General features: G+C 40.5%; 1 protein-coding gene across 1 annotated transcript in view; it reads left to right on the forward strand.

Moving 5' to 3' along the window:
* The window catches only part of vps13b (vacuolar protein sorting 13 homolog B), a 343,085-nt gene that overhangs the window by 137,915 nt on the left and 177,597 nt on the right, over positions 1-27,573 (forward strand). Inside the window, exons 22-25 of the mRNA XM_019856211.1 lie at positions 5,216-5,349; positions 18,841-19,075; positions 21,310-21,527; positions 24,077-24,280. Coding sequence (XP_019711770.1) covers positions 5,216-5,349; positions 18,841-19,075; positions 21,310-21,527; positions 24,077-24,280 — 791 coding nt within the window. The remainder of the gene's footprint in view (positions 1-5,215; positions 5,350-18,840; positions 19,076-21,309; positions 21,528-24,076; positions 24,281-27,573) is intronic.

The following is a 27,573-nucleotide window of genomic DNA, read 5'->3' on the forward strand; positions in this document are numbered from 1 at the left end:
GTAGAGAGAGAGAGAGAGAGGGCGGTCCAGTGGTTCGCGAGTCGACCGCCGATCTCACAGTGCAGAGGTCAATTCCAGCTCCAGTCTACCTGTGTGGAGTTTGCTTGTTTTCCCCGGTCCTGCGTGGGTTTTCTCCGGGTACTCCGGTTTCCTCCCACATGCCAAAAACATGCATGGTAGGCTGATTGAACACTCGAAATTTTCCCTTGGTGTGAGTGTGAGCGTGGATCGTTGTTCGTCCCTGTGTGCCCTGCGATTGGCTGGCAACCGGTTGAGGGTGTCCTCCGCCTAACGCCCGAAGACGGCTGGGATATAATGTGAAGTCCCGCCCTAAAAAGTGCCGGTACGCCAGAGGCTAAAATTGAGAAGCGCTGGCACATAGTGCTGGTGCGTACCAGCCCACATAAAGCACTGGGTATGACCCTAGCTTTTTTTTTTTTTTGCGTGCGTGCGTGCGTGCGTGCGTGCGTGCGTGCGTGCGTGCGTGCGTGCGTGCGTGCGTGTGTGTGTGTGTGCGTGCGTGCGTGCGTGCGTGCGTGCGTGCGTGCGTGCGCGCGGGATTATCTGTTTGTGGCTGCAGTTTGAAATCAATATATGTCTGCCCTGACAATTACTTCTTAAAGTGGTTCACATAAAAGTAACCCCTTAGTTGCTTTTTTTTCTATCTCTAATGAATGTTCTTTTTGGAAGCAGAATCTTGTTCCAAGTCCCAACCTTCTCATTGTTCGCTAACATCTACCAGAGAAATGAGCTCACTGGCCTTGCTTTTCAATCCTTCAATTAGCCATTGGCGCCCTAAGAGAATTCTGCTTTGCTGAGAAACTTATCCTCCGAACTGGCTCTGCTTCCCAAAGTTTGGAACAAGAAGTGCTGCCTTTGTTCCTGTCTGCTAGTGGTCTGGATGATGGGATTAGGTATAATTTTCCTGTTTACTGGGAAGACTAGAAAACGATAGAGTGCAATGGAAACATTTGTTTTGTTTGTGCTATTAATCTGTAAGGTTGTCAAAAAAAAATATATATATATATAGCATGGTGGTCAGAACTGTACTCCTCGGAAAACCTTTTGGTAATCTCAGCCATATAAGTAAAATTATGCTCCAGTGGGAAGAGAACAGTTCATGGGTAAGAGACATTCCGGATAGACCTCACTTGCAATATATTTGGTATGAATCAACAAAATGAGCTTTAGATGCATTTATGTACACATAAATAAGATAAGATAAGATAAGATATCCTTTATTTGTCCCACACTGGGGAAATTTACAGCCTTCAGCAGCAAGATTGTGGGTAGAAAGAAGAGAAAGGAAAACAAATGATCGAAGAAACCAACAGGAAGACATATGCAGGCAGACTTACGCAGTATACATGATGTCCTAGTAGCCTGATGGAAGTCAGGCAGGTTTTTATTGGCTGCTGTGTGCTTTCCAGAATGGGATAATATTTTCATTGTGGAGTTTATATAGTTAAACTTTTTCGGGTACGGCCAATAATTTATCAAGGTTAGGATTGGTTGGCTTGGCAAAGAAAGCAAGACAAATTATAAATAATGAGATATGAGGCCCCTGCCTGAGAGGACTGGTTATAGTCTCGAAGGGACTCTTACTGCTAAATTTGAATGTATTTAGATGCCTCATACTGATTAGCCCATTCAAACTCTCATAGACTCGAGAGGGAATACATTTTTCTTTGTGTTTCCTTTTTGCGCTTTTATGAATGATAAGGCTATTACGGTTCTTGTGGATCTTGGCTGGGTGCTTTTAGGTCAGAGTGAAGGGAACAGAAAGGGAAGTTGGAGTTGTGAGAATAAAAGAAGATGCAATGATTCGAAACTGGGCTCACTCACTTTCAGGGACAGGTCAAGCCCAGTTTATAATGTCTAATTTAAAAAAAAAAAGTCTCAAAGGGCTTCGCAAGCGCACAGTTGAGTAATATTAACGGCATCTCACGATCTACCCCACCGTCCCCTCACACATGCACGTTTGAAATTAGGTTGGTCTTATCGATTATTTCATTCTTGTGTCATAGTTTTGGTGTCGTAAGTCCACTCTGACGTACGGTGCACCAATCCCATCAACAGTTCAGGCATTATCTTGCGCACATTGGTGTTTAATTACAATTTTTATTCTAATTTACAATGCTGACCTGGCAACACAGCCTACAATCACATGGTGATGTCCACTCCGATTGTGTTGTCACAAATGGTCACATAAATATTTGAATAAACAACTTACCCGAGACAAGTAAGCAGGCAGGTTTTATTCAAGAATCCCTTTTGCTGACCCTTCCACACACACTTTAAGTCACTAGAATACTGTTCCAATAGGTAACGTGCCAGAGAGGGAGTAGACAAAATAAAAATGCTCAGGTATATTTCTTCATATATATACTTGCATGCCGATGTAGTACTGATAAATATTGTGGAAATTCAGGGGGTCCCCTATGCCATAGCGACATTTACTTTTGCCGTCCAAGATGCAGTAGATTTCGTTAATGTGGAAATGAATTATGTTTAACTTGTACTGTAAAGTCTCAGACAAAAACCGTTAAAAAATGGTGCAGGTGACCCTTGTCTCCAAATGTCTTTGTCAACATATAGCAAACACAGTCACATGGGTTCTAGCTTTGGCAAATCCAAACGAACGTTGGCCACGCATCTTACCACCGTTTCCAAATGCTCACGACTGTTTTGCAAAAACTTGCCACAATGGATTTGCAAGAAAATTTTGAACATGTTCAAAAGTGCGACAAGTAAAACTCTTTGCAACCTTTTAGGAACCCTGGCAAAAGCCCACATTTGCTGTGTTTGAAAGCATTTGCCTTTGGGTGAGATATAGACTTTACGATCCATTTAACAGTCAATCTCACCAGTCGTTACTATTGATCAGCATCCCAAAATTTGTAGTCAAGATAGTGAATAAGATCAAAGAAACATCATGACTTCCTAGCTTTGCAGAGACAAACATAGTTTGACATACACACCCAGTAGATAGACTGAGTGACACTAATACAGTTATTGGCGTCACCTTGTTTATTCTTTGATTGGGCCGCACCTTAGACTTCACTTGTTTTATCCACATAAGGCATTGAGCTCCTGAGAATACCTATGGTTGCGAATCCAGCGCCTACTGTAAAACCAACTTTTTTTATATTGCACATAGAACCTGCCAGCTGCCATCAATCATGAACTTTTCACTGGAACTTGAGACATTGTGGTTTCGTTAGGACTTATTTTTTTTAAACTTTCACCACCACTGAAATAATCATTTAAGAAGGTACGCATATTTTAACCATGTTTGCTGACATTTTATTTCAGAAAACTCATGAATTCAAAAGTATGATGGCGTCTCACTTTGAGCAACAAAAACTTTGTGTGTGTGTGTGTGTGGGGGGGGGGGGTATGTTTCTCAGCTATAATTCCCCCAAAACAGAAAATCAAATTATAAAGCATTCTACATCCTACCGATACCTCTGTAAGATAAGATAAGATAAGATAACCTCTATTTGTCCCACACTGGGGAAATTTGTAGTCTACAGCAGCAAAATTGGGGAGGGGGGGAGAAAAAAATAAAGTGTTTCATTGCACAAAATAAATGTTTCAGAAAAGAACTGAAGATAGTTCAATATAAGTGCAATATAAAATAAAGCATTAGCAATATATTTGTAGAATGAATATAATAAATTAGCAATAGCATAGAAAACACAGCGTAAACTGGCTGTGCTATTTACAATGGTTACAGGTTTTCACATATGTTTATTCAATAATAATAAAAAATTCAAAAATGTAATAACTAGCCAGTTGTGCAAGACAACAATTATTTTGGCTGTAGTCTTGTCTGTATTGATGTACAACTCAGAGCCATGCACCACATACAGTTACAGGCAAGTGATTACACAGAAGGTAAGTTCCAGGAATATTCTTCAGTGTCCAAGTGATTCACATATTTTCTTACGCCGATCCATTTGGCTATTTTATTGACGTATAGATGTGTGGTATCTGAGGAGGCTGTGGTTTCTGTGACATCACCACCGTTCATGATAAATGTGGGATAGAGCCGCTGAGTAAAGCAGGCCTAAATCATGGAATATGTCTAAATTTGTCTTTAGAGAAAACTCTTGTTAATCTCTGACACCATGATGGCTTTAACATGCACAGACGTCAGGCTAATCTGGTCGAAAGTGAATTCTGCCTGTCCATGTTCCTCTCATCGGCTCTCTTTCTGCCTCTATACTTAACCTTTCTCATCCTTCATTTCTCTACTCACATTTTTCCCACGGTGACTGTGCCTTCTACTCGTATGGTCTGTTCTTGGATTCAATCTGTGAAATGTGAGGGATTGTCGCTGCTGTTCAGCACCAATGTCTGCACAATCTGCTTTTGTCTGGACCACAGCAGGCATACCGGGATGTGTCATGTCTAGATATTACTGTCTTAGGTGTGTGTGTGTGTGTGTGTGTGTGTGTGTGTGTGTGTGTGTGTGTGTGTTACACGTGCGCACATTCTCAGTTCAATACTGGCCAGCTAAAGGGCGGCATGGTGCTCGACTGGTTTGCATGTCCACCTCGCAATCCAGAGGTTGTGGGTTCGAATCTGGCTCTGGCCTTCTTCTCTGGAGTTGGCGTGTTCTGCGTGGGTCTTCGTCGGCTACTCCAATGTCCTCCCACATTCCACAAACATGCGTAGCAGGGTAATTGAACGCTCAAAATTGTCCCTAGGTGTGATTGTGAGCGTGAATGGTTGTTTGTCAATACTGAATGTGCCCTGCGATTGGCTGGCAACCAGTTCAGGGTGCTCCCCGCCTACTGCCCGAAGACAGCTGGGATAGGCTCCAGCACGCCCGTGAACCCCGCGAAGATAAGCGTATCAGATAATGGATTGATGGATGTCCAGCTAAATTGATCTTTATTATGAGGTCATTATCAACATCCATTCAGTCAGTCTTTATACTGTGAGGCCTCAAAATCTGACCACTGTCCACTCTATCCATTGGACAAATTTCACTTCTGCAACCCCAGTGAGGATATGCGGTACAGAGAATGGATGGATGGGTATTTATTTTCACCTTCCAAGGAGTGAAATACAGTTAAATGACCCTGAATAGTTGGAGTCAACATATAGGTCATGTTGCTACTACAAACTCATTTATTTGTGATAACTCAAGCAGTTTTTTTTTTTAAAAACCGGTGTCAATTGTCTTTACCCGCCTGTTCTCCAGAATCCCGTCCCCTTTCCATTCCTATGAAGGTGATGCCTGACACGACAGCCGCCGAGTTCTTGGTAACGTCAGAGGAACAGATGAAGGAGCTCATTGGCCATGCTTGGGATTCAGTTAAACGTCTTACTGTACAGGTAATGAATCACACATTTCTTCTCCTTGGTGTATTTGTGGCATTATCAGCAATGATTGAAGGAAATCATAACTGAGCACTTTGGGGAGCATAAGACTAGATTTTCACATAAATATATTTCAGGGAAATGAACAATATGATTCTGCTCATCATCAATACTTGAAAATATTTTTTATACTTTTGATACAATTAAATGCTTTAAATTAAGTGCTTAATCTGAGATAGTGTTTGGAGCAAATGTTCAGTGCAATGTATTGGATGTGACCTTATTTCTTTTTTTGCTTGTATTGTGTAATAGCACTTATTTGACCTTCTACAATGCTCAAGTTGTCTACAAATCTGTTCAGTCAGTCGGGCCTTATGGAAAGCCATCGTCGGGCTGTGCCAGAGTCCACTTGTGAGAACCTGCATCTGCCCCATCCTATTGTTGAATATTATCTGAAAAGTCCAATACATACCTGGTCCACCTGTTGATTAAATATGCAACCTTCAACTCTAACTGTCACCCATCCTCCAAATGTGAGAGTATCTCAGTCTGCTCACGCATGTAACGGGGCTTTTCCGAGTGTTTCAGAAATCAGAATTTTGAATTTAACCCGAATATTGGCTGCATGTAAACCTGGTCATGTGGCAGCTATCGAAATTAACTTGTATTGTTGGACCAATAACTTCTAACTATTCACAGCTTTTGCATGACATTTTTTTAATAGGATCTTTCGACCATTTATAATTTCCCCAGATATTGTTTCAAGGTTACAAAAGACGACTTTTGTTGGGGCATCTCACAATTCAATGCAACGCAGTGTCAAGTAGGCATCAAGTAGAATGAACTGTGTAGCACCAAACTTCATATTTGCACCCAATAGCTTTATTAGTAGCTGCATTGCATGCTTCAGCCAATTCCATCCAGTAGTTTCTGAGGACTAGCATTTCCAGGGAAAGCATCATCAGAGTTAATCGCAACCAAAGCAGATATTTTAAAATTGTCTTTATTTTTTGAATTATATTCTGGATTCATATATTAGGTTTGGATAGCTTAGTTTCATTATTTTCCTTTTTTTTGGGGGGTAGGGAAGAGAAAAATGTTCCAACTTTTTTGGGGGTGTGGTGGTGGTCAATTTATGCAAATTAGGGCCCGAAGGACTATTGAAGTATGTTGAGAAATACGTTATAATACGTTAATAAGTTATAAGTTATACGGTTTTACTTTTAAGGTGCGTTCCTGACCAGATTTTTCCCCACACAAACGGCACTTCAGCCTTTCCAACCAGACTTTGAATTTTGACAGATTTACATTTTGTCAAAATAGTGTAACATTGCTCTTAGCAGCTTTATAGAAATGCCATGTAAATGAGTCAACCTTGAATATAATCATTGCTTTTTATGTGAGTCTAAACAATGTAATTGCTTGTTAATGTATGATGCATGTAAACAATCAGTGATGCAAATCCAACAGGTTTTATTAATTCCATTTAATTCTTGTTACCGGGACCACACAAACCGACGTATGTCAAACATAAAAGAGAGCATGACGTGTGCGAATTGAGGCGGGGTGGGGGCGCTCCAAGAACCCAGATCTCATGTCAGGCCATTAAGCTGTTTACAGTTTCCTCAAAAGTTAACTCAACCTTCTAATAGTTTGCCGAGCCCGTCATTGCCTCCACTTTCCTCTGTCCCCTTTGGCTGTTCAACTGGGACCACACCAAGCACTACAGCAGTAATTAGGAAATAGCCTGGCCTGTTGACATGGAGGTAGAACTGAACCAAACCGACACCCTGACAGCTGGTACCCCAGGCCTTGGATATATCAAAACGTAAATCACTCAATTGATTTTTGTGCCATGTAAACACAATACCTATTGTATCCCGCTTTTTTTTTTTGCACACGCTTATGTCGTCATCCATTTCTTGCATCTTTCCCCCGACAAGAAGTGTACCAAAAATATCAAAAGCTACAAGAAGTTGTATTCATCTTTTTGAAGGAGATTGTCGGCATTTAATGATCGAATATTCTACCACTTCTGAAAGCAGTTAATGCTGAAAGTAAGGACATATGACAGCTGGTCATTTATTCTTATTCTTTGATTCAGTGGTTGTGAACTGATCTGCCTTCGGGACTCACCATCAATTCACCGTTTGCGCTTTATGGCAAAGCCTTCCGAGGGATGCCCCCTCTGCCACGCAGGACGGCAAAATAACTCTTTGCACCTGTTGAACCCATTGAAACTCCTGTAAAGCGTATAGTCCTGGATATATTTATGTAAGCGTTTATCTTCCAAAAAAGGTCAATCTTGCTGTGCGGTCGTATGTACTTATAGACTCGGATCTAAACCAAACTTGGCTTTTTATCACATACCTGCCGATGGAGATAAAAGAGCGGCGATGGATAGCTAGCAACCAACCGAAAGGACTGGCAGCCCTCAAAGTATTCGATGATGTGCAGCAATAATAATTCAAAGTGTTTTGAAGATAAACGGCGTTATTCTTTTAATCATAAATGGCTTATTTGTATCTTTGAATATCGAGAACATTTCTTCATTATATAAACACATTTATTAGTATTAATGGTACCTATTTTTCTGACACCCTCCCTTCTCACTCTGCCTGCCTTCACCTTTGTCATCTCACCTTGGCGGCTCATGTCAAATGTCATGTTTAGTTGTTTTGTTTTGTTTTTGTCGTGTCGTGGCCCACTGAAAAATGGATGGCGGCCACAAATGGGCGGTAGTTTGGACCCCCCTGCTTTAGCGTGTTTCAAAACAGTGACGGATTTTAAAAAGCCCCTTCATCCTTTCATTTTTTTCCGTATCCAGCCCTCAAATGAAAAAGTTTAGACACCCCTGAGTTAAACTCTGCATTTTTAGACAGTTTAGGTGTTGGTGATGGTAAAGCGACACAACCAACCGTAGCAATTGTGTCTTACAAGTCTTTGGTACACCGGGCATTGGCACCCATCATCACACTTTAAATTATATGCTTATGTGAAGGTATGTTGTGTGTGAACACGCAGGTGCTTCATTTGGTTCTGTGTGAAAGGCACAGGAGAATCAATGTCCCCAAAGCCCAAATTTTGCAAAAAAACTGTAAGCCTGAGCAGGGCATTGCTGGACATTTGGATGGATGAATGGGCTGTGAGTAGCATCGTACAGAACAGAATAGGATACTCCTTGGATTGACCTTTTAATGGTGTGGGTGGTACATACATTGCATTCACTAATGTACACATTTGTTGAGTTCCCACAAAAGTTTGTCGGCATACATTTGATTACAGTTCTCGCGTTGTCACACTTTCCATGTGCACTGTGCAAAATTCCATCCACTCAGATTGCTGGAATTACTCTAATTAAGGCCTACGCAACGAGCAACCAATAATGTGACGTGGTGCTCATTTCCATTCATTTTCACTCTCAGAATGTCTGAGCATTCAAACAAATTTTTAATGAATTGTGATTTCTGATTAGCACATAGTTTTGCTTCTTTACGATCTCTGAAGCCTAATATGTGTAAACTTCATCATTATAGAATTCATTTCATCCTTTCTTTTTTTTAAAGATACAAGTATTTCCCAAATGTTCATCTCCTACCTGCCTATTCCTATTGTCATCATGTCATCTCTTCCTCTCTTCCATGTTTCCCCAGAGGACATCCATGTTTCCACACAATATTAATTGCTTTTGATCGGGACTGCAATTTCATCTCAGGAATTTAGGTATAATTCCTTTTATTTAACACATGAATGTGTTCAATCCTGGCAAAAGAATACGTTGCTACCAAAACTGAAATGGGATCTACTTAAACAGAAAGCCGTTGCCATGGAAAAATGAAGTAACGCTGCTCCCTGCAGCTGCTATTTATTAATGAGCAGGATTTTTTTAGGGACAAAATTGCAGAGGCATCAAAGGTAAACCGATGGAAATGAGAAGGAGGTTAGGATAAGCGGAAGGAGTAGCATAGAGGTGGCTTTTAAGGACGAAGGTGAGGGAGACATAGAGGAGGGCCGTTTGGTGTTGCTCTGATGGAGCTTGCCAGATGGTTTCCATGAACAAGATTTGACCCCCAGCTGGAGCATTTAGTGCAGGCACATTACTTCATCTTCTGCTCCCTCCCTCCATTTTATCATCCCTCCACTCAACACCTCATCTCATAATCTCGCAAATCTAACAGTTTTTGAAGAATTTGAAAACATAACAACCACATTAAAGGTCTTTGAATAAGTACAAAATCCTGGACTCATTAACTACTACTGTGTTCTTCGCTCTGTACGATCTCATACGTAATTGCTAGTTAAAACAATTGTAATAAAAAGACAACCAGTGCACATTTATCTGCCAGTGCATCAAATGATACTACATTCTACAAGTACAATTAATTTGTAACAACAGCAATGACTGCAAACACTCTGATTTTTGTTGTGTAAAAAAAATATGCACACATTTTATGATTGTAGACACAGTCCTCAATAAAACTCAATCCATCCATCCATCCATTTTCTAACCCGCTTATCCTCACTAGGCTCGCGGGCGTGCTGGAGCCGATCCCAGCTGTCTTCAGGCAGTAGGTGGGGTACACCCTGAACTGGTTGCCAGCCAATTGAAGACCACACATAGACAAAGAACCATTCACGCTCAAATTCACACCTCGGGACAATTTGGACTGTCCAATCAACCTGCCATGCATGTTTTTGAAATGTGGGAGGAAACCGGAGTCCCCGGAGAAAACACATGCAGGCACTGGAAGAACATGCAAACTCCACACAGGACCTGGAATCGAACCCTGCACCTCTGCACTGTGAGGCAGATTTGCTAACCAGTAGACCACCATGCCACCCCTCAATAAAAGATGATACAGTATACTGGACATCGACAGCAACTACTTTGTTGCACTTAGGAATGCTTTCATTTCTTTGATAACATGTATTAATATATTGTATAGATAACATACATACAGTATATATATATATATATATATATATATATATACACAAAAAGAAATCGGATCGCATAAAGCAATAACACTTTTGGACACACTGATAATGTCATCATTATTATTGTTCGGAGCACCTTTGGATCTTGTTTCTTCGCTTCTCTGAGGAAGTTCTTCCAGTGTCCTCATGATTGACCTAGTGAAACACAGACTTTTTAAAGATCCGTGGCGTGGCTTCGTTTAAAAAACACTGTTTTTAAAAAGTACAGTCGGGACAAATTCATCTGTCGGTGGAAAAATGAAGTATTGACACATCACTTTTGGAATCCTTGCATGCTGGTAAATCCGGACAAATGTTGTGGCATGCAGCCACACTTAGTCTTGGGACGTAGGAAGATGAAGCCTTGCCAAACACAGGTCCGGTCAGCTCAACTGAGGATTCATTTTGGCCTGCTATTTTCCATCGTACTACATAAATCAGCAGTTTGCACTGTAACCCAGTTCTCTCCATCCATCCATCCATCCATCCATCCATCCATCCATCCATCCATCCATCCATCCTCAATACCTCTTGTCCTCACTAGGGTCATGAGTGAGCCAGAGCCTATCCCAGCTGATTAAGCAAGAGGCAGCATACAACCTGTACGGGTTGCCAGCCAATTGCAGGGCACATGTAGAGAAACAAACACACATTCACACCTATGGACAATTTAGAGTCTTTGTGTCCTTACCCACATGCGTTTGTGGATTGTGTTAAGAAAGCTGGCCAATTTGAAGAAAACAGACACACACATAAGGAGAAAATGCAAATTGCACCCAAGCTGAGATTCAAACTGAGAATCTTCCAGCTGTGGGGCAGACGTTTCACTGTGCTTCCCCCAATTCACTCCATTCCTAGTTCAGTCGTATTAACATATCACCGATTTAAGTGAAAATTGTCCCTGTCCGGGCACAGCTTTTACCGTGGAATTAGAGCCTACTTTAAGGACATCCTCTGGCCTAATTTGGCCGAGGCCACCCTTCGAACCCATCTGTACTGGCTCAGTATGCCAAAAAGGGTTGAGAGTTGATTGTTTGAGCTCAGAGGGTGGGATCAGCCGATGCAGGCCAGGCCAGCCGCACTCTAAGGCCACTGTTGGATCAATAAACGCAGCGATCAAAGTTGCAATTAACCCACTGCGCTAACACAAACATCTAGGCCAGCAGAAACAAACAAAGCCTTCATGTCACCTAAAGCGTTTATTTTTGCAGATTTCCACCTCAGCCAAGGAGACCTCCAGTGCTTGTCAGCTTCTGTAAGCACTGTTAGAAGAGAGGAATGTGGGGCTTCAGGGATGGCTGACTGCCTTGCTGCGCTCCCGTGCCAGGCCGCAAGCTTATTGCTTGTGATGGCATGTGGCTGAGAGCTCGCCTATCTCTTGTCAAAGGGCATCACGCCGACATGCTTTTCTCACAGTACTTTGGAAAGCCAAGCAGTTTGTTGAGGTGGCAACAAATGCACTGCGTGGACATCCGCGCAGCGCAATGCACATCTGCACAGTTTCATCTTTAGATACACACATTAATCATCTACATTTCTAGAAGACACTGTTTACACTCTTCCAACCACTATTCCAAATGTGTTTTGGGATACAGCTGGAAATGCAGGCTCGGCTGAAGAAATGATGAGGGGGGGCAAAAGGTGAACAGTGGGCGGAGTGCCCAGAGAGATATTTGGGGGGGATGCTCTGTGGACCTTCTATTCATCCGACCAGCCACTTCGGAAACACTGTCCCGTCTGGTGCAGGCACAGGAAGATTACATTTGGAATGGTTTCAGGTTTTCAAAAACAAAGGGATGTGTTTTTCCGTTCACGACCGTTCCCCCCAGTGAGATTTTTCTCCTCCTGAGTTGCAAATGTTTTCACCGGGGATGCAAGGAGGGTGTTTCTAATTTCCTCTTCTAGAACGCTGTGTCTCTGGTTCTGAATTGCTTTTTGTGAGTGTACGTGAGAGACTGAAACGTTTTGAGGAAGAACTAGATGTCAATGTCAGATAACGTGTGGCTGTGATAAATTTCTTTTTTTCTTTCGCTGTGTCTGTCCAAAGAGCCATTTTGCAATCAGGGGGTTACAACAGAAGTTTGTAATTTTTCCCTACCCTGCTGTTATATGAAAGCGGTATTTGCAGGTGAGCTGATTATTGTGCTGCAGGTAAACTGTCATATGCTGCCAGCTCTCTGACATACTGGAAATGATTTTAAAAAGTCGTTCATTAGATTTGTTTGGTCATATCGTAAAACCGATACATGAATCAATTATGCGGTTAGGTATATTTAACAGTAATTTCAAAGTATGAGTGAGTGCTCGTAGTAGGTTTTTTTGTGATCATGTCTCACATTTCCAACAGTGGAAGGGGAATCCTTATTTTCAGTGACGGACCCTAATTGCATCCCATGGTTGTATAGATCACCTTCCTAGGGCCATATCCTTTAAAAGTATGTGCGTTTGTGCTGTGGCTTCCTTTCTGGTGGGATCTGTTCTGTTGGAACCAGATAACTATCTTCACAAAGACTCCAGGGGAAAAACGATACACGAGTCAGAGGATATGCTCTCACTGCTTCGCATTGACAGAGGAAGTAAGGGACATTTGGTAGATGGTGGTGGTTGTGGAAGAGGAGAGTCGCATTTTGAAGCAGTTCGTATGTGGCTGGAGTTGGAACCTTATCTGATGGAATAAAGAAACGATTAAGAATAAAAGTCAGCAGAACTTGCCACAAAAAAGTTTCAAGCTCTGTGAAGTGATGCCAGCCCTCAGGGGAGAGGCGGGGGGGAAGATACTACAAGAGGGGAAAAATGCAATTTCATTAACAAAACCCAACAACTGGACATGCCTCTAAACGTTCATATGTCTCCTTTTCAGTTCTGTTTATTTATTACAGCACCAGCAGATGCTGGTGCTGTGATCCGCAATCCAGATTGAGTTGGTGCCTGAGTGATTACAGATCAAAGTGTAAGAAGGTCCTGCTTCATTTGAAGGCCTCAAATGACGGGATCAGAGCCTAAGTCCCAGGATAAGCAATAGTCACCTCTGAAATAGCCTGCTGGCTGTCACTCAGAAGTGACATTCATTCTAACTTTTGGAAACAGTCAGAAGTTGAACAAAATTCTGTTTGTGCCTGTGTGGATTCTTTAACTTGAATATTTGATATTCAGTATTGTTTTCATTGGGTATCAGCTGAAAAAGATCGGATTTTGAAATTTTCATAATTCCCAAAGGCCATACAGCAATAAATCATTACTAAGGTAAGGTAATAATATTTTAGTTTATTATTTTAGAAAGTGGAAGGAAACCGGAGTACCCAGAGGAAACCCACACAGGCATGGTGAGAACATGCAAACTCCATACAGGAAGGCCACAGCCGAAATCGAACCCTGCACCTCTGCACTGTGAGGAAATTGTGCTAACCAGTGGGCACCGTGCTGCCCATGACAATGATTATGATAAAATAAAACAGATTTAAAAAAAAAAACAGAACACCTTTACAGAGACGAAAATGTCCTTCAGCATGGATCGGTCTCAGATAACTCAGTGTTGATTAAAACACATGCAAGAACTGCTGAAGTAAATTTAACACATGTTACAGGAGACTGGGTACAGTTTTTAGACTTTATTTATGGCAGAATATTTGAATGTAATTTTGTTTTGCCTCAATATTTTATGCGTCACTAGTATGCTATAAAAAAGTTTTTATTTGCTCAGTTGATTGGAACCACTGCAGACTTATAGCCAAATAAAACGGTTTAATTTGGGGATACCCATTATTTGTTTGAGGGGGTAGATAATAAAGGCAATTGGGTGTATCGGTTCAGGAGTCAATTTCGGCAGATACTCAATATCAAGTGCCTTGGACTAGTGTGCAAATAAATGCAATCTGGGTGTCCCCAAAGCTCATTGTTTTCATTTTGCGTTTTTGTGACATTGTTTTAAAATGTGATTAAAAACAGAATACAGTACATGGGTGGAGACAGTCCTTTTCAGCCTGTACCCATTTGAATGCACCACAAAGACAAGATTTTTAATATTCAACCCCCCCCCCCCCACTTTCACTGGTTTTTCATTTGAGACCTGCGATGAATCTCAAAGTATTGGGATGCGCATGTTTACCACTCTGTTACATCAGTTTTCCTTTTATCACATGCGCACTCTGTGTTTGGGAACTCGGAACACTAATTACTAAAGCTTTCTAGGTGGGATTCTTTCCATTTTTTGCTTCATGAACAACTTGAGTTGCTCAAATACCTGGAACCTTCCTTGTCGTATTTTGCATTTGATAATGCGCTTAACATTATTAAGAGAAGACAGGTCTGGACTGCTGGCAGACAGGTGTAGCACTGACATTCTTTTACTAAGAAGCCGTGGTGTTGTAAAATAGTGTGATCTGGATACGTTTTATAAAAGAGACTGCAAATCTGTCAACTGTATATGTTTAAGAAGTAGAATTCTTAGCTTTTTGTGAACATGTGGAAATAGTTGACAATTTGCAATTGACTATTTATGGTGTGTTATCTCTGTATTAGCATGACAACTTTTCTAAATGTGACATTATACCTCTATTGAGAGTGCACATTTCTCAAGTGCACTGCCGGTGCACTCCTGCTACAGAAAACCACTGTACTTGACAACTATTAAGTCGCATGTTAATAAACCGTTTTTCATTCGAAACAATGCCACACTGTAGTGGCAGTTCAGCCTTTGAATCAAGTGTTATGATATCTAACACTGTGTATTTCATATTACCGGTATATGGCCAACTGGCGTGCTAGGAAGCCATGTGCTATATTTGTTTATGGGACTGTGTCTCTGGGTACCTGTCACCCTTTGAGGACAAAAGTAAATGATTTTGATGGAATGTATTTATTAGAAGTCTGGGTTTAGAGTTCAAGTCTTCAGGAAATTAAAGTAAGTCTCTGTCCTCTGTAGTAATGTTTTCACAGTTAAGCTCTGGCACGTGTGACTTCATATGGAGTTGATTGGTTTAAAGCCTACTTAATATAGAGTTCCTGATCAAAATGGAAGTGTTTCTGTCAATTTTGAATGTTTTTGGCCGTACCGGACATGAGCGCACAGTCACGGCCACTGACATTTTCTCATTGTTTTTTTCCTGAATCGATATGTCATTCGACCTATTGATTTAAAAAAACCAAACAAACAAACAAAAAAACATATCCCAGCTAACTTGTGGCTTGATCAAATTTCACATTGACATTATATGATGGGATGTGTGTAATAACAAATCATATTCCACTGGCATCACAAGAGAAGTCTTTAATGATCTGTGCTTTTTCATGCTCAAACCTCGTACCAACAGAAGACTGGAATCAAAACTGTTTATTGGACCTGAATCATTTCCAGAACCGATCCGTCTATAATTTATGCAGTTTTATTTCCATAGTACCCTGAACCAGTCAGAACAGAGTTGTGTAACACATATTCCACACAGCAATTACACTCTTGGCTTTCAGCTTTTTTTTTTTTTTTTTGGTGCCCATTTCTAATTTTAGAATGTTCCTTTCGCATCACTTGGAAATCCTGCCGTTCCATGGGTTTGCCCTCAAATGATTAGCAATTTTCCACTATTCTATTATGGATAGAACACCAATTTGCGAGTGACTCTTGGGTCTAGTTTCATGTGGCAGCTGTGGGCCTCACGCCCTTAGCATCTGATGGACCAAACCTTCGGTCATCCTGGCATCCTTAGTTTCCTGTCCTGACATTGTGCATGCTTTCGCTCTCACAAGAAACATTCACAAACCTGACATGCCCATCAGCTTGTACTAAAGAGGCATAGTCATACAGGCTAACTTCTTCCATTCTTCTGTTTATTGGCTTGCTACAAGAGCTGTTAAACATAATTGTGGGGAATACCATACTTGACCTTACACAACCTCAAATTGAACTGTCATACCTTGAGATGAGACACAAAGCCCACACACCCATTCGCAAGTCACATTCATAATTGCACTTTCACTGTGCATGCAACTACATACAAAGGAATTATCCCATACACACACTGGATTCCCCACAGCTCTTTCAAAATCCTTTTACCGATCTCCTGTCCCCTCTGTGATTTTATCTTCAGCCTTTGCTCAAAGCGCGTCGACATGGACTTTCCATCTGGAATCAATGCCTGGTCATGGTGAGAGATCTATATGCCAAACTTTGACCTTGACCAAACGACTGATGCACATTTGGGATGGGCGAAGGAGGAAGATGCACATGGAGGCAGTCAGGGAAAAGAGATGTTGTCAGTGGTTTGGCTGAGCTCAAATTAATGATTTATTTGCCATCTTGTGACCTCAGCCTATTTCTCTCGCTGGATCTTTCACCTCTGTCAGGTATTTCAGGTTTGTTTGCAAAGTGCATATTTCCCTCGCCGTTGCTATGAGTGAGACCCAAGTCAAACATGAGACCACAGCGGATTCATGGAGTTTTCTGAGGTAAACCACAATGACCTGTTGTCAACAGTAGCTTGGAAAACAGGACGGGTGATAGCCACTCAGCTCTGGGGGCTTCCCCAATTAGGTTCATGACTGTTCGGTTGACATTTTAGCCTCTACTGTCCTTAAATTTGATGTGGTTTGCCGAATAAGAAATGCTGAGCATTTATATGGTAGCATCCTAATGTAATACGCATTGTCCATAATGACATGTTATTCGATGCCAGATACGTCTCGACTTGATACACTCATTTCAGAAGACCCAACTGGGTTTTGATTTTTGGCATGCTTCTTTGCAGCATTTGTCGTGATTCGCTATGTTGCCTTTTGAAGTTGCTGCGACATTTGGTTTGGTCAATGTATCTGCACCGTCTTGAAGCTTGAATTCATCAAAGCACTGGCAAGACACTGACTTTCATTTCAGTCATTCCAATTTGATTTGTTGAACAATATTTCCTCTTTGTTTCCTCTGTTTGTTGTTATTCTTTCCCTTAGCCCTTGCACAGTTTTCAGTAGCTGAATGTTCTGACTTTTGGCATCTGTCTAATTGTCTGTTTTTCTTATCTATCAACTCCGTTCATTTCATCTCCCTCTCTCGATACGGATAACACGAATGTAGATGAATGTACAATTTAAATGTGTTATGTTGAATGTGAGATGGCAAATTACAGTTCCAGGAACCTTTTTACCATTTTACAAAGCAGAACAAACATATTGCAAATATGAAATGATTGAGATCTGTTGAAAACACTCCCACTTACTAAAACTATGACCTTTCTTGCTTGGAAACAATACATCTTTGTGGCTGTCAACACAGTGGATAACATATTTTAAGTCCACATGTGCTGGCGGGATACAACGATCATATATGTATATGACCCCATATGTCAGGTGAGCATTCATGCACCTCAGGCCAAGCACCAACATGAAAAACAATTTGAAACCTTGTGATGATCTTCTGATTGCATTACAGCGTAACCCTGCTAAAGTCTACAGTTGTCCTTAGCATATTTTTTTTTCTTCCAGTGTTTCAGCATTGATGAAAGATGAAATTTGACCACATCTTTCCCATCTTTAAGCTTTTCTGCCATGTTATTACCTCATTTCATTCTTTTTGTCTCTGCTCTTCTGTCAAACTGGCAGAATTTTTACATTTGATTTTGCATCCCTGTGCAAAAATGTAGCATCATAACTTATGTGTTGCTCTTATATATAATATAAATGAGCATTCACCATAATATAGCCTTGGACAGTATTTAGGCAAAATATTATTCGTATGATTTTGTATATGAAAAGTAAATTGTACAGGTAAACTCGACTGTGTTTTGAGGTGACAAACTATGTGTAATATACTAATTTACCAAAATGGTGTACACAGTTACTGCCATTCTTACTGATATTTATATGTATAGGTTTGTTTTATATTGATGGTGTAAAATTGTTTTTCACACAAATCTTAGTACTGCATTAGTGAGTCAAGGGCACAAAGGCCAAGTGATGTACAAACTTGAGTTACTCTGAGTTAGGAATGAAACTTTGTTGTGAACCGAGGACCCCCATACTACAACGTAACATCCATCCATCCATTCATCCATTATCCGAACCGCTTTATCCTCACATAGGTCACGGGCGTGCGGGAGCCTATCCCAGCTGTCTTCGGGTAGTAAGCGGGGTACACCTTGAACTGGTTGCCAGCTAATCGCATGGCACACATAGACGAACAACCATCTGCTCTCACACTCACAGCTAGGGGCAATTTAGAGTGTTCAATCAGCCTGCCATGCATGTTTTTGGAATGTGGGAGGAAACCGAAGTACCCGGAGAAAACCCACGCGGGCATGGCGCAACTAGTAAATTTTCTGCGCTTTACATCCCCCCCATGTTTTGATAATGGTTATGGACTTTTGAAAGATACTACACCTGGTCAATCCCTTTCAAAAGCATTCCAGTTACCATATCCCTTAGGTATTGTATTTTATGCGATTGCTTGAGCAATGTTTTTCCATTCATCTAAGTACTGCTCTAGATGTTGAATGAGTTTTACTAAACTGATCATCATGAGTCATGAGGTCCACTGTGTTCTCTCTCCAGCTGGAGCTGCAATCATGTTGTGTGTTCCTGCCCAATGACAGCCTTCCATCCCCAAGCACCATCATCTTTGGTGACATTCCTGGTACGGTGCGTAGCTGGTACCACAACCAAAAATCTATGCCAGGAACCCTTGTGGTCTGCCTGCCCCAGGTCAGTGTCCTCAGTGCTGGGCACAAGTACATGGAACCAGTGCAGGAGCTCCCGTTTGTGGTCTCCAAGCCCATCCTAGAAGAAGGTAAGTTTTCACAATGTATGCAGTGAAATATGTTTCTTAAAAAATATTTACTGTGTCAAACTATGCTTTCAGTTGAATTGATTAGAGACTATCTAAATAACAACAACATAAATATGAAGAGAAGCAGTTTGAGATGTGTCTGAAAACACCAAGAGGTCCAATGTTTTAATATGATTATGAATTGACTTTCAGGATATGAATTTAAGCACATGACATAATTACAGATCATGTTATTAATAATTTAAATGCACGGAGCTAATAATGTCATCTAAGATGGGAATTCATCATCATTATGGCCTTTTCATCACGAAGCAAACCTTTGACCGAATACTACTCATTTGCAGTGACAAAAGACAAACAAACTTAAGTAGACCAGCTTTCAGAGATAGAGAGTGATTCTTGCACATCTGGTGTGCACACCTGGCAAAGTTGACATAAGCCTTGACAGTCCAGCAGTGTTTTTTTCTTAAAATAACAAAAGTTGGGGGCACCCCACTTTTTTTTTCTTAACTCTCCAGTGACATCAGAATCTTGCACACAGATTCATGAAATAAACAAATAAATGAGTACATAAATAAACAACCAGAGGGGGAAAATGACAACAAAAACAGTGACGAGTAGTTTTGACAATATTGCTGGTGAAAGGATGGCCTTAGCAATACACTCCACGCTCCCTTTCCATTAAATTGAACAATATATCAGCCGGCATTCATTTCAAGTGCGTGCTTTGGAATCCACACGTGTGCATCAGTTTTTACAAATATTGATTTCCAAATATAATCAGGATTATCTTTATTGGCCAAATGGGTTAAACGCACACAAGGAGCTTGTCTCAGTAGGGCTGCCAAGATTAGTCGACAAGTCTCAATGACGTCGAAGATCAAAATCGTCAACAATTAAATTGGTTGACATTGAAGCAGGAAGAGCTCACTCGCTCTCTCTCTCGTGAATGGAGTGGGAAATATCAGCACTCAGAATAACAGATCATGACATGTTTATCATCATCCCTCATCAGCATCGCATATTAATAAAACACATAATTTAGTTTGTTGCAACAGGAAAAAAAAAGTTATAATATTTGATTTTTTTTTTCCCTCCAGGTGCATATCACATTTTGATTGTTTAGATCGATTTACTATTTTTTAAATTATGCATGCTAGTGAAGGTTGTATGAAAACAAAATTAAAAACCAATACATGGCTTGATGCCCAAGAAGAGTGAAATATATTTCAAAGTATTTCTTTTCCCATTTATAGAATTTCATTGTATTAGTGAAACTCTGCAGATTTGGTTCCATTTTAAAATGCAGTAAACATTTACAGCTAAAAATTATAAGGCCACATTATTGCATTCGATTCAAGCTCCTCCATTTATTTAGAAACATGTCACAAGTACAAACTGCAATGTTTAATAAAAGTTGAAAGGATCATCATCGTAATTGTCTTTATTATAAAATTGTACATAGCTTAAAGAAAGCGCTGGGCTCATGATGGTTATTATAACAGCAGGTGATTGCTGGTGTGATATGCCCTGATTTACATATGATCCGCTTAATTGACTAATTGTGACGACTACCGCTGATTAGTCGACCAGAAAAATAATCGTTTGTGGCAGCCTAAGTCGCTTGCATTCGGTGTTGCTCTAGTCCTCCAAAAAAAAAAAAAAAAAAAAAAACCACCATCCGCAACAATACTTACATTTCAGTTAAATCTACAAAGTACAGAAAGTCGGATTCATAACAATGCCACAAACATTCCAATACATTTGAATGCCATTTCAAACTGTAACAGATGCCTCAACATTGCTGTCCTCTTAAAAATATACCGTATATGTTCCCAGTTCTCTGAAATTTAGTACTGTAATGAGAAGATTAAAATTACATCAAAATGATGATAAAGTATCTAACGGTGGATGGCTGTCAACAAATATGACTGAAAATCAAACAAATTAATTGTCTGACTTGTTTTGCAATAAAAAAGTCAATTCCCGAATCGCAAGTTGTAAATAGATGGGGTGATTATTGTAAAAAAGAAAAAAAAAAGCAACAATGAATAGGTACAGCGGAAGTGTGCAAAGTCATGAAAATTGTCATTGCTACTCAGCCCAGTGAAGTCGTAGTGATACAATTAATGGTACTGGTTTTTACAAAAACACATTTCATCTGGTTATCCACAGTGTTACTGTGTGCGAATATTCATGTTTTCCTGCTTTCTTTGATTTATGCACCCCACCAGGTGATGCTTTCCCATGGACAATTAGCCTGAGTCAATTTAGTGTGTACACTCTGCTGGGGCAGCAGCGCAGCCTGAGCCTCCTCACACCGATTGGGTGTACTTCCACTTTGGCAGTCACGTCACATAAGTCGCCAAACTGTTCAGAAGGAAGACACTCTTTTGTTGTCTGCCTCCATGTTGATCTGCAGCCCATCCAAGTCAAGTGCTCCAATCCTCAGGTTAGTCATAAATCCTTGACCTGCGACTGGCGTGTTGCTTCACTGTAACGTGCGTACACACACACACACACATATATATATATATATATATATATATATATATATATATATATATATATATATATATATATATATATATCAACACACACACGTATATTAGGATCAATTATTCCATCGATTATTCGAATAATTGTTTTCAGAGTTTGGCTGTGGGCTGTGATTGGTCATTACCTGACCTTGAGAAACTGTGATGTCAATTTCAGACAGTCATGAAATTCCCGCCCCCTGAGGTGGAAAACACGGGTATATTTTGCTGCTTAGTTCTTATTCCACAAACACAAATTGTTAATCAGAATACACTCTTTAGACTATTGGCAGCACATCGAACATAATATTGTAAAGACATTTTTTTTTTGTTGACTTCCCCTTTAAGGTCATTGTTTGCCACTCACACACTTGGCACCCCACTTCAAGACCATCCACCCCCAACATCCCCTGGACAATTGGCTATAGTGTCCTTGAGCAAGACACCGATACCCAAAACTTCTCCTCGGATGTTTAAGTCTATGCACCAGTGTGTGCCATTAACGGTGTGCGTTTGCTGTGTCCACTGCTGTGATGGCTCAAATGGAGTGGACAAAATTCACGTGCATGTGTGTGTACATGGCAAATAAAGATGATGATGATGACGACGGTTCTGCAGCTTCATCTTCGATGTCCTCGTGATAGGATAAGTCTGAAGAAAACATGAAGAAATACGTATGTACAAAATGTGAATTGGATAACGTCAGGTGCTAAAATGTTCATGGTAGCAATAGGGATTAGAGTCAAGACTAGTCGGAATAGTGGTAATTGATTGGCCGTGGCAGTCCTTCTCGAGCTCCGTCACTCTCTATTCTCTCGTTGGCCTCGTGTTTGGTTTAATTTACTGGCCTCATACTCTGAGAAAGGTACACAGTGCAAGGTCGCTGCTGCCTAAGGCACAGTCCGCTTGCTTGGGTATGGCTGACAGCTGTTGGCTCTGTCCCTGCATGGCTGCCGGACGAACGTTCGCAGGTCTTCCTAGACATGTTTGAAATAACCCAGCTGTAATGAATTGCGCTGATTTCCATTTATTTATAGAAAAAATTCCCTCTAATGTATGTGCTAACAGGCTTGCGTGTGTGGGCGAAAGAGCAGCTGAGAGAAATAAAATTGTGTTTGGAGTTGTTTGAAGTTATTTTGCGTGTTCTCATATATGTCTGTGCACCTTCTACTTTCGAAGGACCAGCAGTAGTAGGGATAGGGTGGAGTTCTCGAGGCGTTTGGTTGGCTTCGGAAGCGAAACATTTGAAATCCACAACTGAGCTCATGGTGAAAGAGTGTCGCTTTTTTTTTTTAGAGCTCCCTCTTGTCTAAATAAGTCTTAGCTGAATGCATGAATAACTGAAAGCATCACATCACGTCCCCCTGCTTTCCCCTGTCATGTTTTCCACTCATGTTTTTGGCTTTGTTGTTGTTAAAAGTTAGGGCCTCAAGTGAGCACATGATAAATTGCTCTTAACACTCTGACGCCAACCCTTCAGTTTTTCCTTACTGTGGTGAGTTTGTTTTAAGGGGAAATTGATGAGACAACAGAAGTTTCCTCTGTGCGTAAGTCTTTTGGGATTTTGGATGTTGCAGATAAAGAAAAAAAAAACAATATTGTAAGGCACATATGTTAGCGTGTGGTGCCTTTCAAATGATTGCACACTCAAAATAATCACTTTTTTCAATGCAGTCTCCGAGTTTCGAAATCAGACAAAATCAATCAGGGTTCAACTTCAGTTTGAAAATGGATTGTGGTCCATTTCTGGCTACTCATCTCTTTACTCTGTCTCTTCAAGCTGTAACAAGATTTAGTGTCACGCAACTACCAAACTGTCAAGCCAAATCAGTGGTAATGACCTCAACCTCCCTAAAGCAGCTGTTGGAGTCAAATTTTGGCCAAAATAGATTTAAATTTGCTTTCAAATGCTAAGACATGTTTTGTAAAGTAAGTTTGTCTTTTAATTCACTCAACTGGAACAATGGCCCGCACTGAAAGCATATCCAGTGTTGTTGCCATGGTCAACTTTTGATTACAAAGATGCTGGGAGGTTTGTGCACTGAGGTAAGGGTGCAAAATGTGTATTAACTATACAGCATAATTACACCCCCCCCCAAAAAAAAACTTTTAACCATGTCGTGTGGATTACAGTAACCGCGTTGCTCATCACAAAACCTCAGCTATCAGTTGAAAAAGTCCCCGATTCACAGCTCTGCATAATTGTTCTTATCTTTGCTGTAACACTTTGAAATGTGGACACGTTTTGGGATCATACTGTAGTTTGTGGTATATTTGCGGCTTAAACCAGGCGGTCAAACTCATTTTTGAAACATGACGTTGATGCACATTATTTGTTTCGCAGGCCACTATTTGGCCCCCGGGCCATGATTTGGACAACAAGGCTCAGTCTGTGTTTACAGTATTTGATTCATATTCTTTCGAAACATTTTTGTTTCCCCTTACGTCTTTGGTCCCTCTTCAGGTGCAGCTGTTGTACAAGCTCCTTCTCAGCTGGACGTCGACATGGGCTCGTCTCCAGAAGCATGGTATTTTACGTCAGTCTGCCAGTATCCCAGAGCCCCCCGCTGGTGCTGCTCCATCCTCTTCAGTACACAGCAGTGCTGGTACAGCTCTGCCTGATACGAGCACCTATAGCCCATCTGCAGATGTGGGATCCCCTACTGAGGTTTGTTTTATACAGTTAGAGTGGTAATAAGTGTTGATGTTCTGTTAATTAAGCATGCGCTTTCGAAAGACACCTGTCAAAGGCCACTTTGCCCCCCCCCCCTTAGTTATTGTAAGGACCTTAAATTTCTTGCATATTTTTTGCTCCAGACTAAGATTAGAAAGATTGTATTATTCATTTATTTAAAAAAAATACTCAGGCCAGTTTTTGACAAACAAACAAATTTTATTTTCTCTGGGACATTAAGATATCCTTGGAAAGCATTATGTATGGTGAGGAATTTAAATATCACTACACATGCAAGAACTCATAGTTCTTGCTGTCTCTTTGTCATGTTGTCTCAATATTTTTTCCCACTTAAACTGTGAATACATCCTCCCATATTGCAACCATGCTGTGTGCGATTCATTTAAACATGCTGTTTAAGACTTTGGTATCAGCATAAACATGCATATGCTTTTGATTTATTTTTTTTAACCACTCTTTTTTTTTCTTTCATTTTGAATTGTTGATCAAGTATGTGGTGAATCCTTGACTGGATTTCTGCATACATGGGAAACAAGATGTGATCTGATCTTCATCTATGTTGCAATAGATGAATACAGTTAAACTAACACCGCACAAAGAAATATATTTTATTTATATATGTATAGGTTACAGTGCTTGATGGAAAAAAAGTATGTCAACCTTTGGGTTGAATAACTGGTTCGGCCTTCTTTGCCAGCAATAGCCTCCACCAAACAGTTCCTGTAGTGGCCGATCAGATGACCATTCTTGTTGAGATTTTTTTTTTTTTCCCACCTCATCAATATTCCTGGGATTTCTGGAGTGAATAGCTATCGTGGTCTTTCCACTGCATCTGAATCAGGTTGAAATCAGGTTGAGATCTGGACTACTCAGTTGTTGATTTACTGCAACTTTTCCTTTGTGTCATTGTCTTGTCTTATATCACCCGTCTTCTGTTTAGCTTTTATGAAAAGATATTTTATGTTGACGCTATCAATGTGTCCAGGCCCTGAGTTGGCAAAGCAGCACTTTAGTTGCATTTGTTCACACACTAGTTTGATGGTAGCATGGCTAAACATCCACACATTCTTTTGCAATCTTCAAACCTGTTCTAGAAACACAACATTATTGTCTTTGTATTGGCATAATACTGTTCCCACTCTTGTATTGGACTATATGGTGTCTGTTTTTAAGACAACTATACATGTGCCCAATTTGTCATTTGGTTCTAATAGATGGTTATCCCAGTTTAAGGGTATTTATCGAAGCTGTAATGAGCAGTGTAAATGTACCTACATTGTTTGTGGCCTGGCCAAAGGAAAATGTGTGCATGGTATGCAAATTTAATATCTTGCGGTGGCCAATAATTATTTGATGTCATTATATTATCACACTAGCACAAAAAATATATACAAACCAATATTCATTTCCCACAAGAATTAAAACCAGATTATTTTGACTTCATAAAATGTAAATCATCAATACTTGAATAATAGGAATGAATGCTTTTGCTAACATTGTACACGCTAGAAAAGTCATGCATATTAATGCATGTATGGTCTCACGAAACATATTTAAAATGACTACGACAAAAGAGATGTTTAGCCTGCCTTGGTTTCCAGTTTTGGTTGATGATCACAGAGATGATTCACAGGATTTGATGTGTAGAAAGCGACAATAAAACTGCCTGTCTGAACTTGTTTCACAATGTATCGGTAAACCTGTAAACCATTTCATCCCTGGTGCATCGTGTGATTTTTTTTTTTTTTTTTGGTGAGAGGGTGAAAAAGTGGCTCCATTAAAATGAGGGTCTAGATGAGTGTTTGTATTGTTAAGCTGTGGCAACGAGCCAGTGATTTAATGACTCCTCATTGACCACATTGGACCTGTCAGAAATGTGTGGCCCTTCGGGATCACAGAAACAACGTTTTGACATTTGAGAGGTAATAAAGTGAGTCAGTATTCATGGTATTTTCATACCATATGCCTGTGTGCATCTGTTTCTGCGTTAATTTTACAGCCATCAACTTTTGTTTATCCTCGCATCATTTGTGGAACCAGTGGCAAAGCAACAGTTTTGTTAGTCAGGGAAGTGCTTTGTGTGTGGGTGTTTGTGTGTGTGCGTGCGCGTGCGTGCGTGCGTGCGTGCGTGCGTGCGTGTGTGTGTGTGTGTGTGTGTGTGTGTCTACAACACAACCTTAGAGTCCCCTGACAACCCACTTGTAACTGTTTACTTAAGTACAAACACTGGTAGAAGTGTTTAGTCCTGTGGAAGGTTGATGATTAAGCAAGAATGTAGGAGCTGTTTTGATAAGTCTCAGCAGTAGTGGCAGCACACTCTCCCCAAGAAGCACACCCCATGACCTCCTTCGATGTTTTTTTTTTTTTTTAATAGTCACACCACAGCACATGCCAACTGTTAGCCATCCCCACAACCAATGAAGTCATTTAATAAACGACAATTTTCATGCTGTCCTGTAACCGGAAATATTATATTTCAGTTGAATCTATATACTTACATATCACTTCTTAGATAGTTTGAGTACTAACTTAGTGTAGAAGAAATCATTTTTCTAAATATTCTGGAATAAACCTAAGAGTCCTATTTTCCATTTATTGTTTCAATTTTCCACAGACATTGAATAATCCCTGACCACAGAAGAGTAATCTTCCATTTCACAAAGTCACTCATGGCGCAAAACTCCCAGGCCGTCACACCCACCCCACATCTCTTTCTGCCAACAGCAAAGAGCAGCCCTCCACCCACCTATCACAACACACGAGCATGCCATGAAGTAATAAAGGCGCCAAATTTGCCCATTTAGCTTGTCTATGTGGAGATGGGGCAAGTTACATTCCAAGGTCATTAAGGTAGTGTCAATAATGCACGGAATCAGCTCTAAAAAATAATTTGCCATGAATACCTTTGTTATATTCCGCTATCATCTCATTTATGAGCTTTTTTTTCTTTTTACCTCACCCACAACAATCTGTTTGAGTAATTCCTGTCAGTTTTTTTCGTTACCGTCGCCACAGGACCGAGTCAGATTTAATTCCAGTCGCCAGATTTGACACCGAATCCTACGTCGTCCTTTTCAATAGACTAATCTCCACTGGCATCTCCGACCTCTCCTCAAACTGTTTTAAATGCTACTTTTCTGGTTGCACTCAGTTCATTCAGTTCAAACTATTCAACTCCCAGCCACGCCCACATCCAATCGCTGACCTTCCTCTTCATCCCATATCTTCATTCCCATCTTTCACAAATACATCCACTTGCATGACTA

Source organism: Hippocampus comes, unplaced genomic scaffold (assembly GCF_001891065.2).
Source record: "Hippocampus comes isolate QL1 unplaced genomic scaffold, H_comes_QL1_v1.1 scaffold327, whole genome shotgun sequence".
Lineage (NCBI taxonomy): Eukaryota > Metazoa > Chordata > Actinopteri > Syngnathiformes > Syngnathidae > Hippocampus > Hippocampus comes.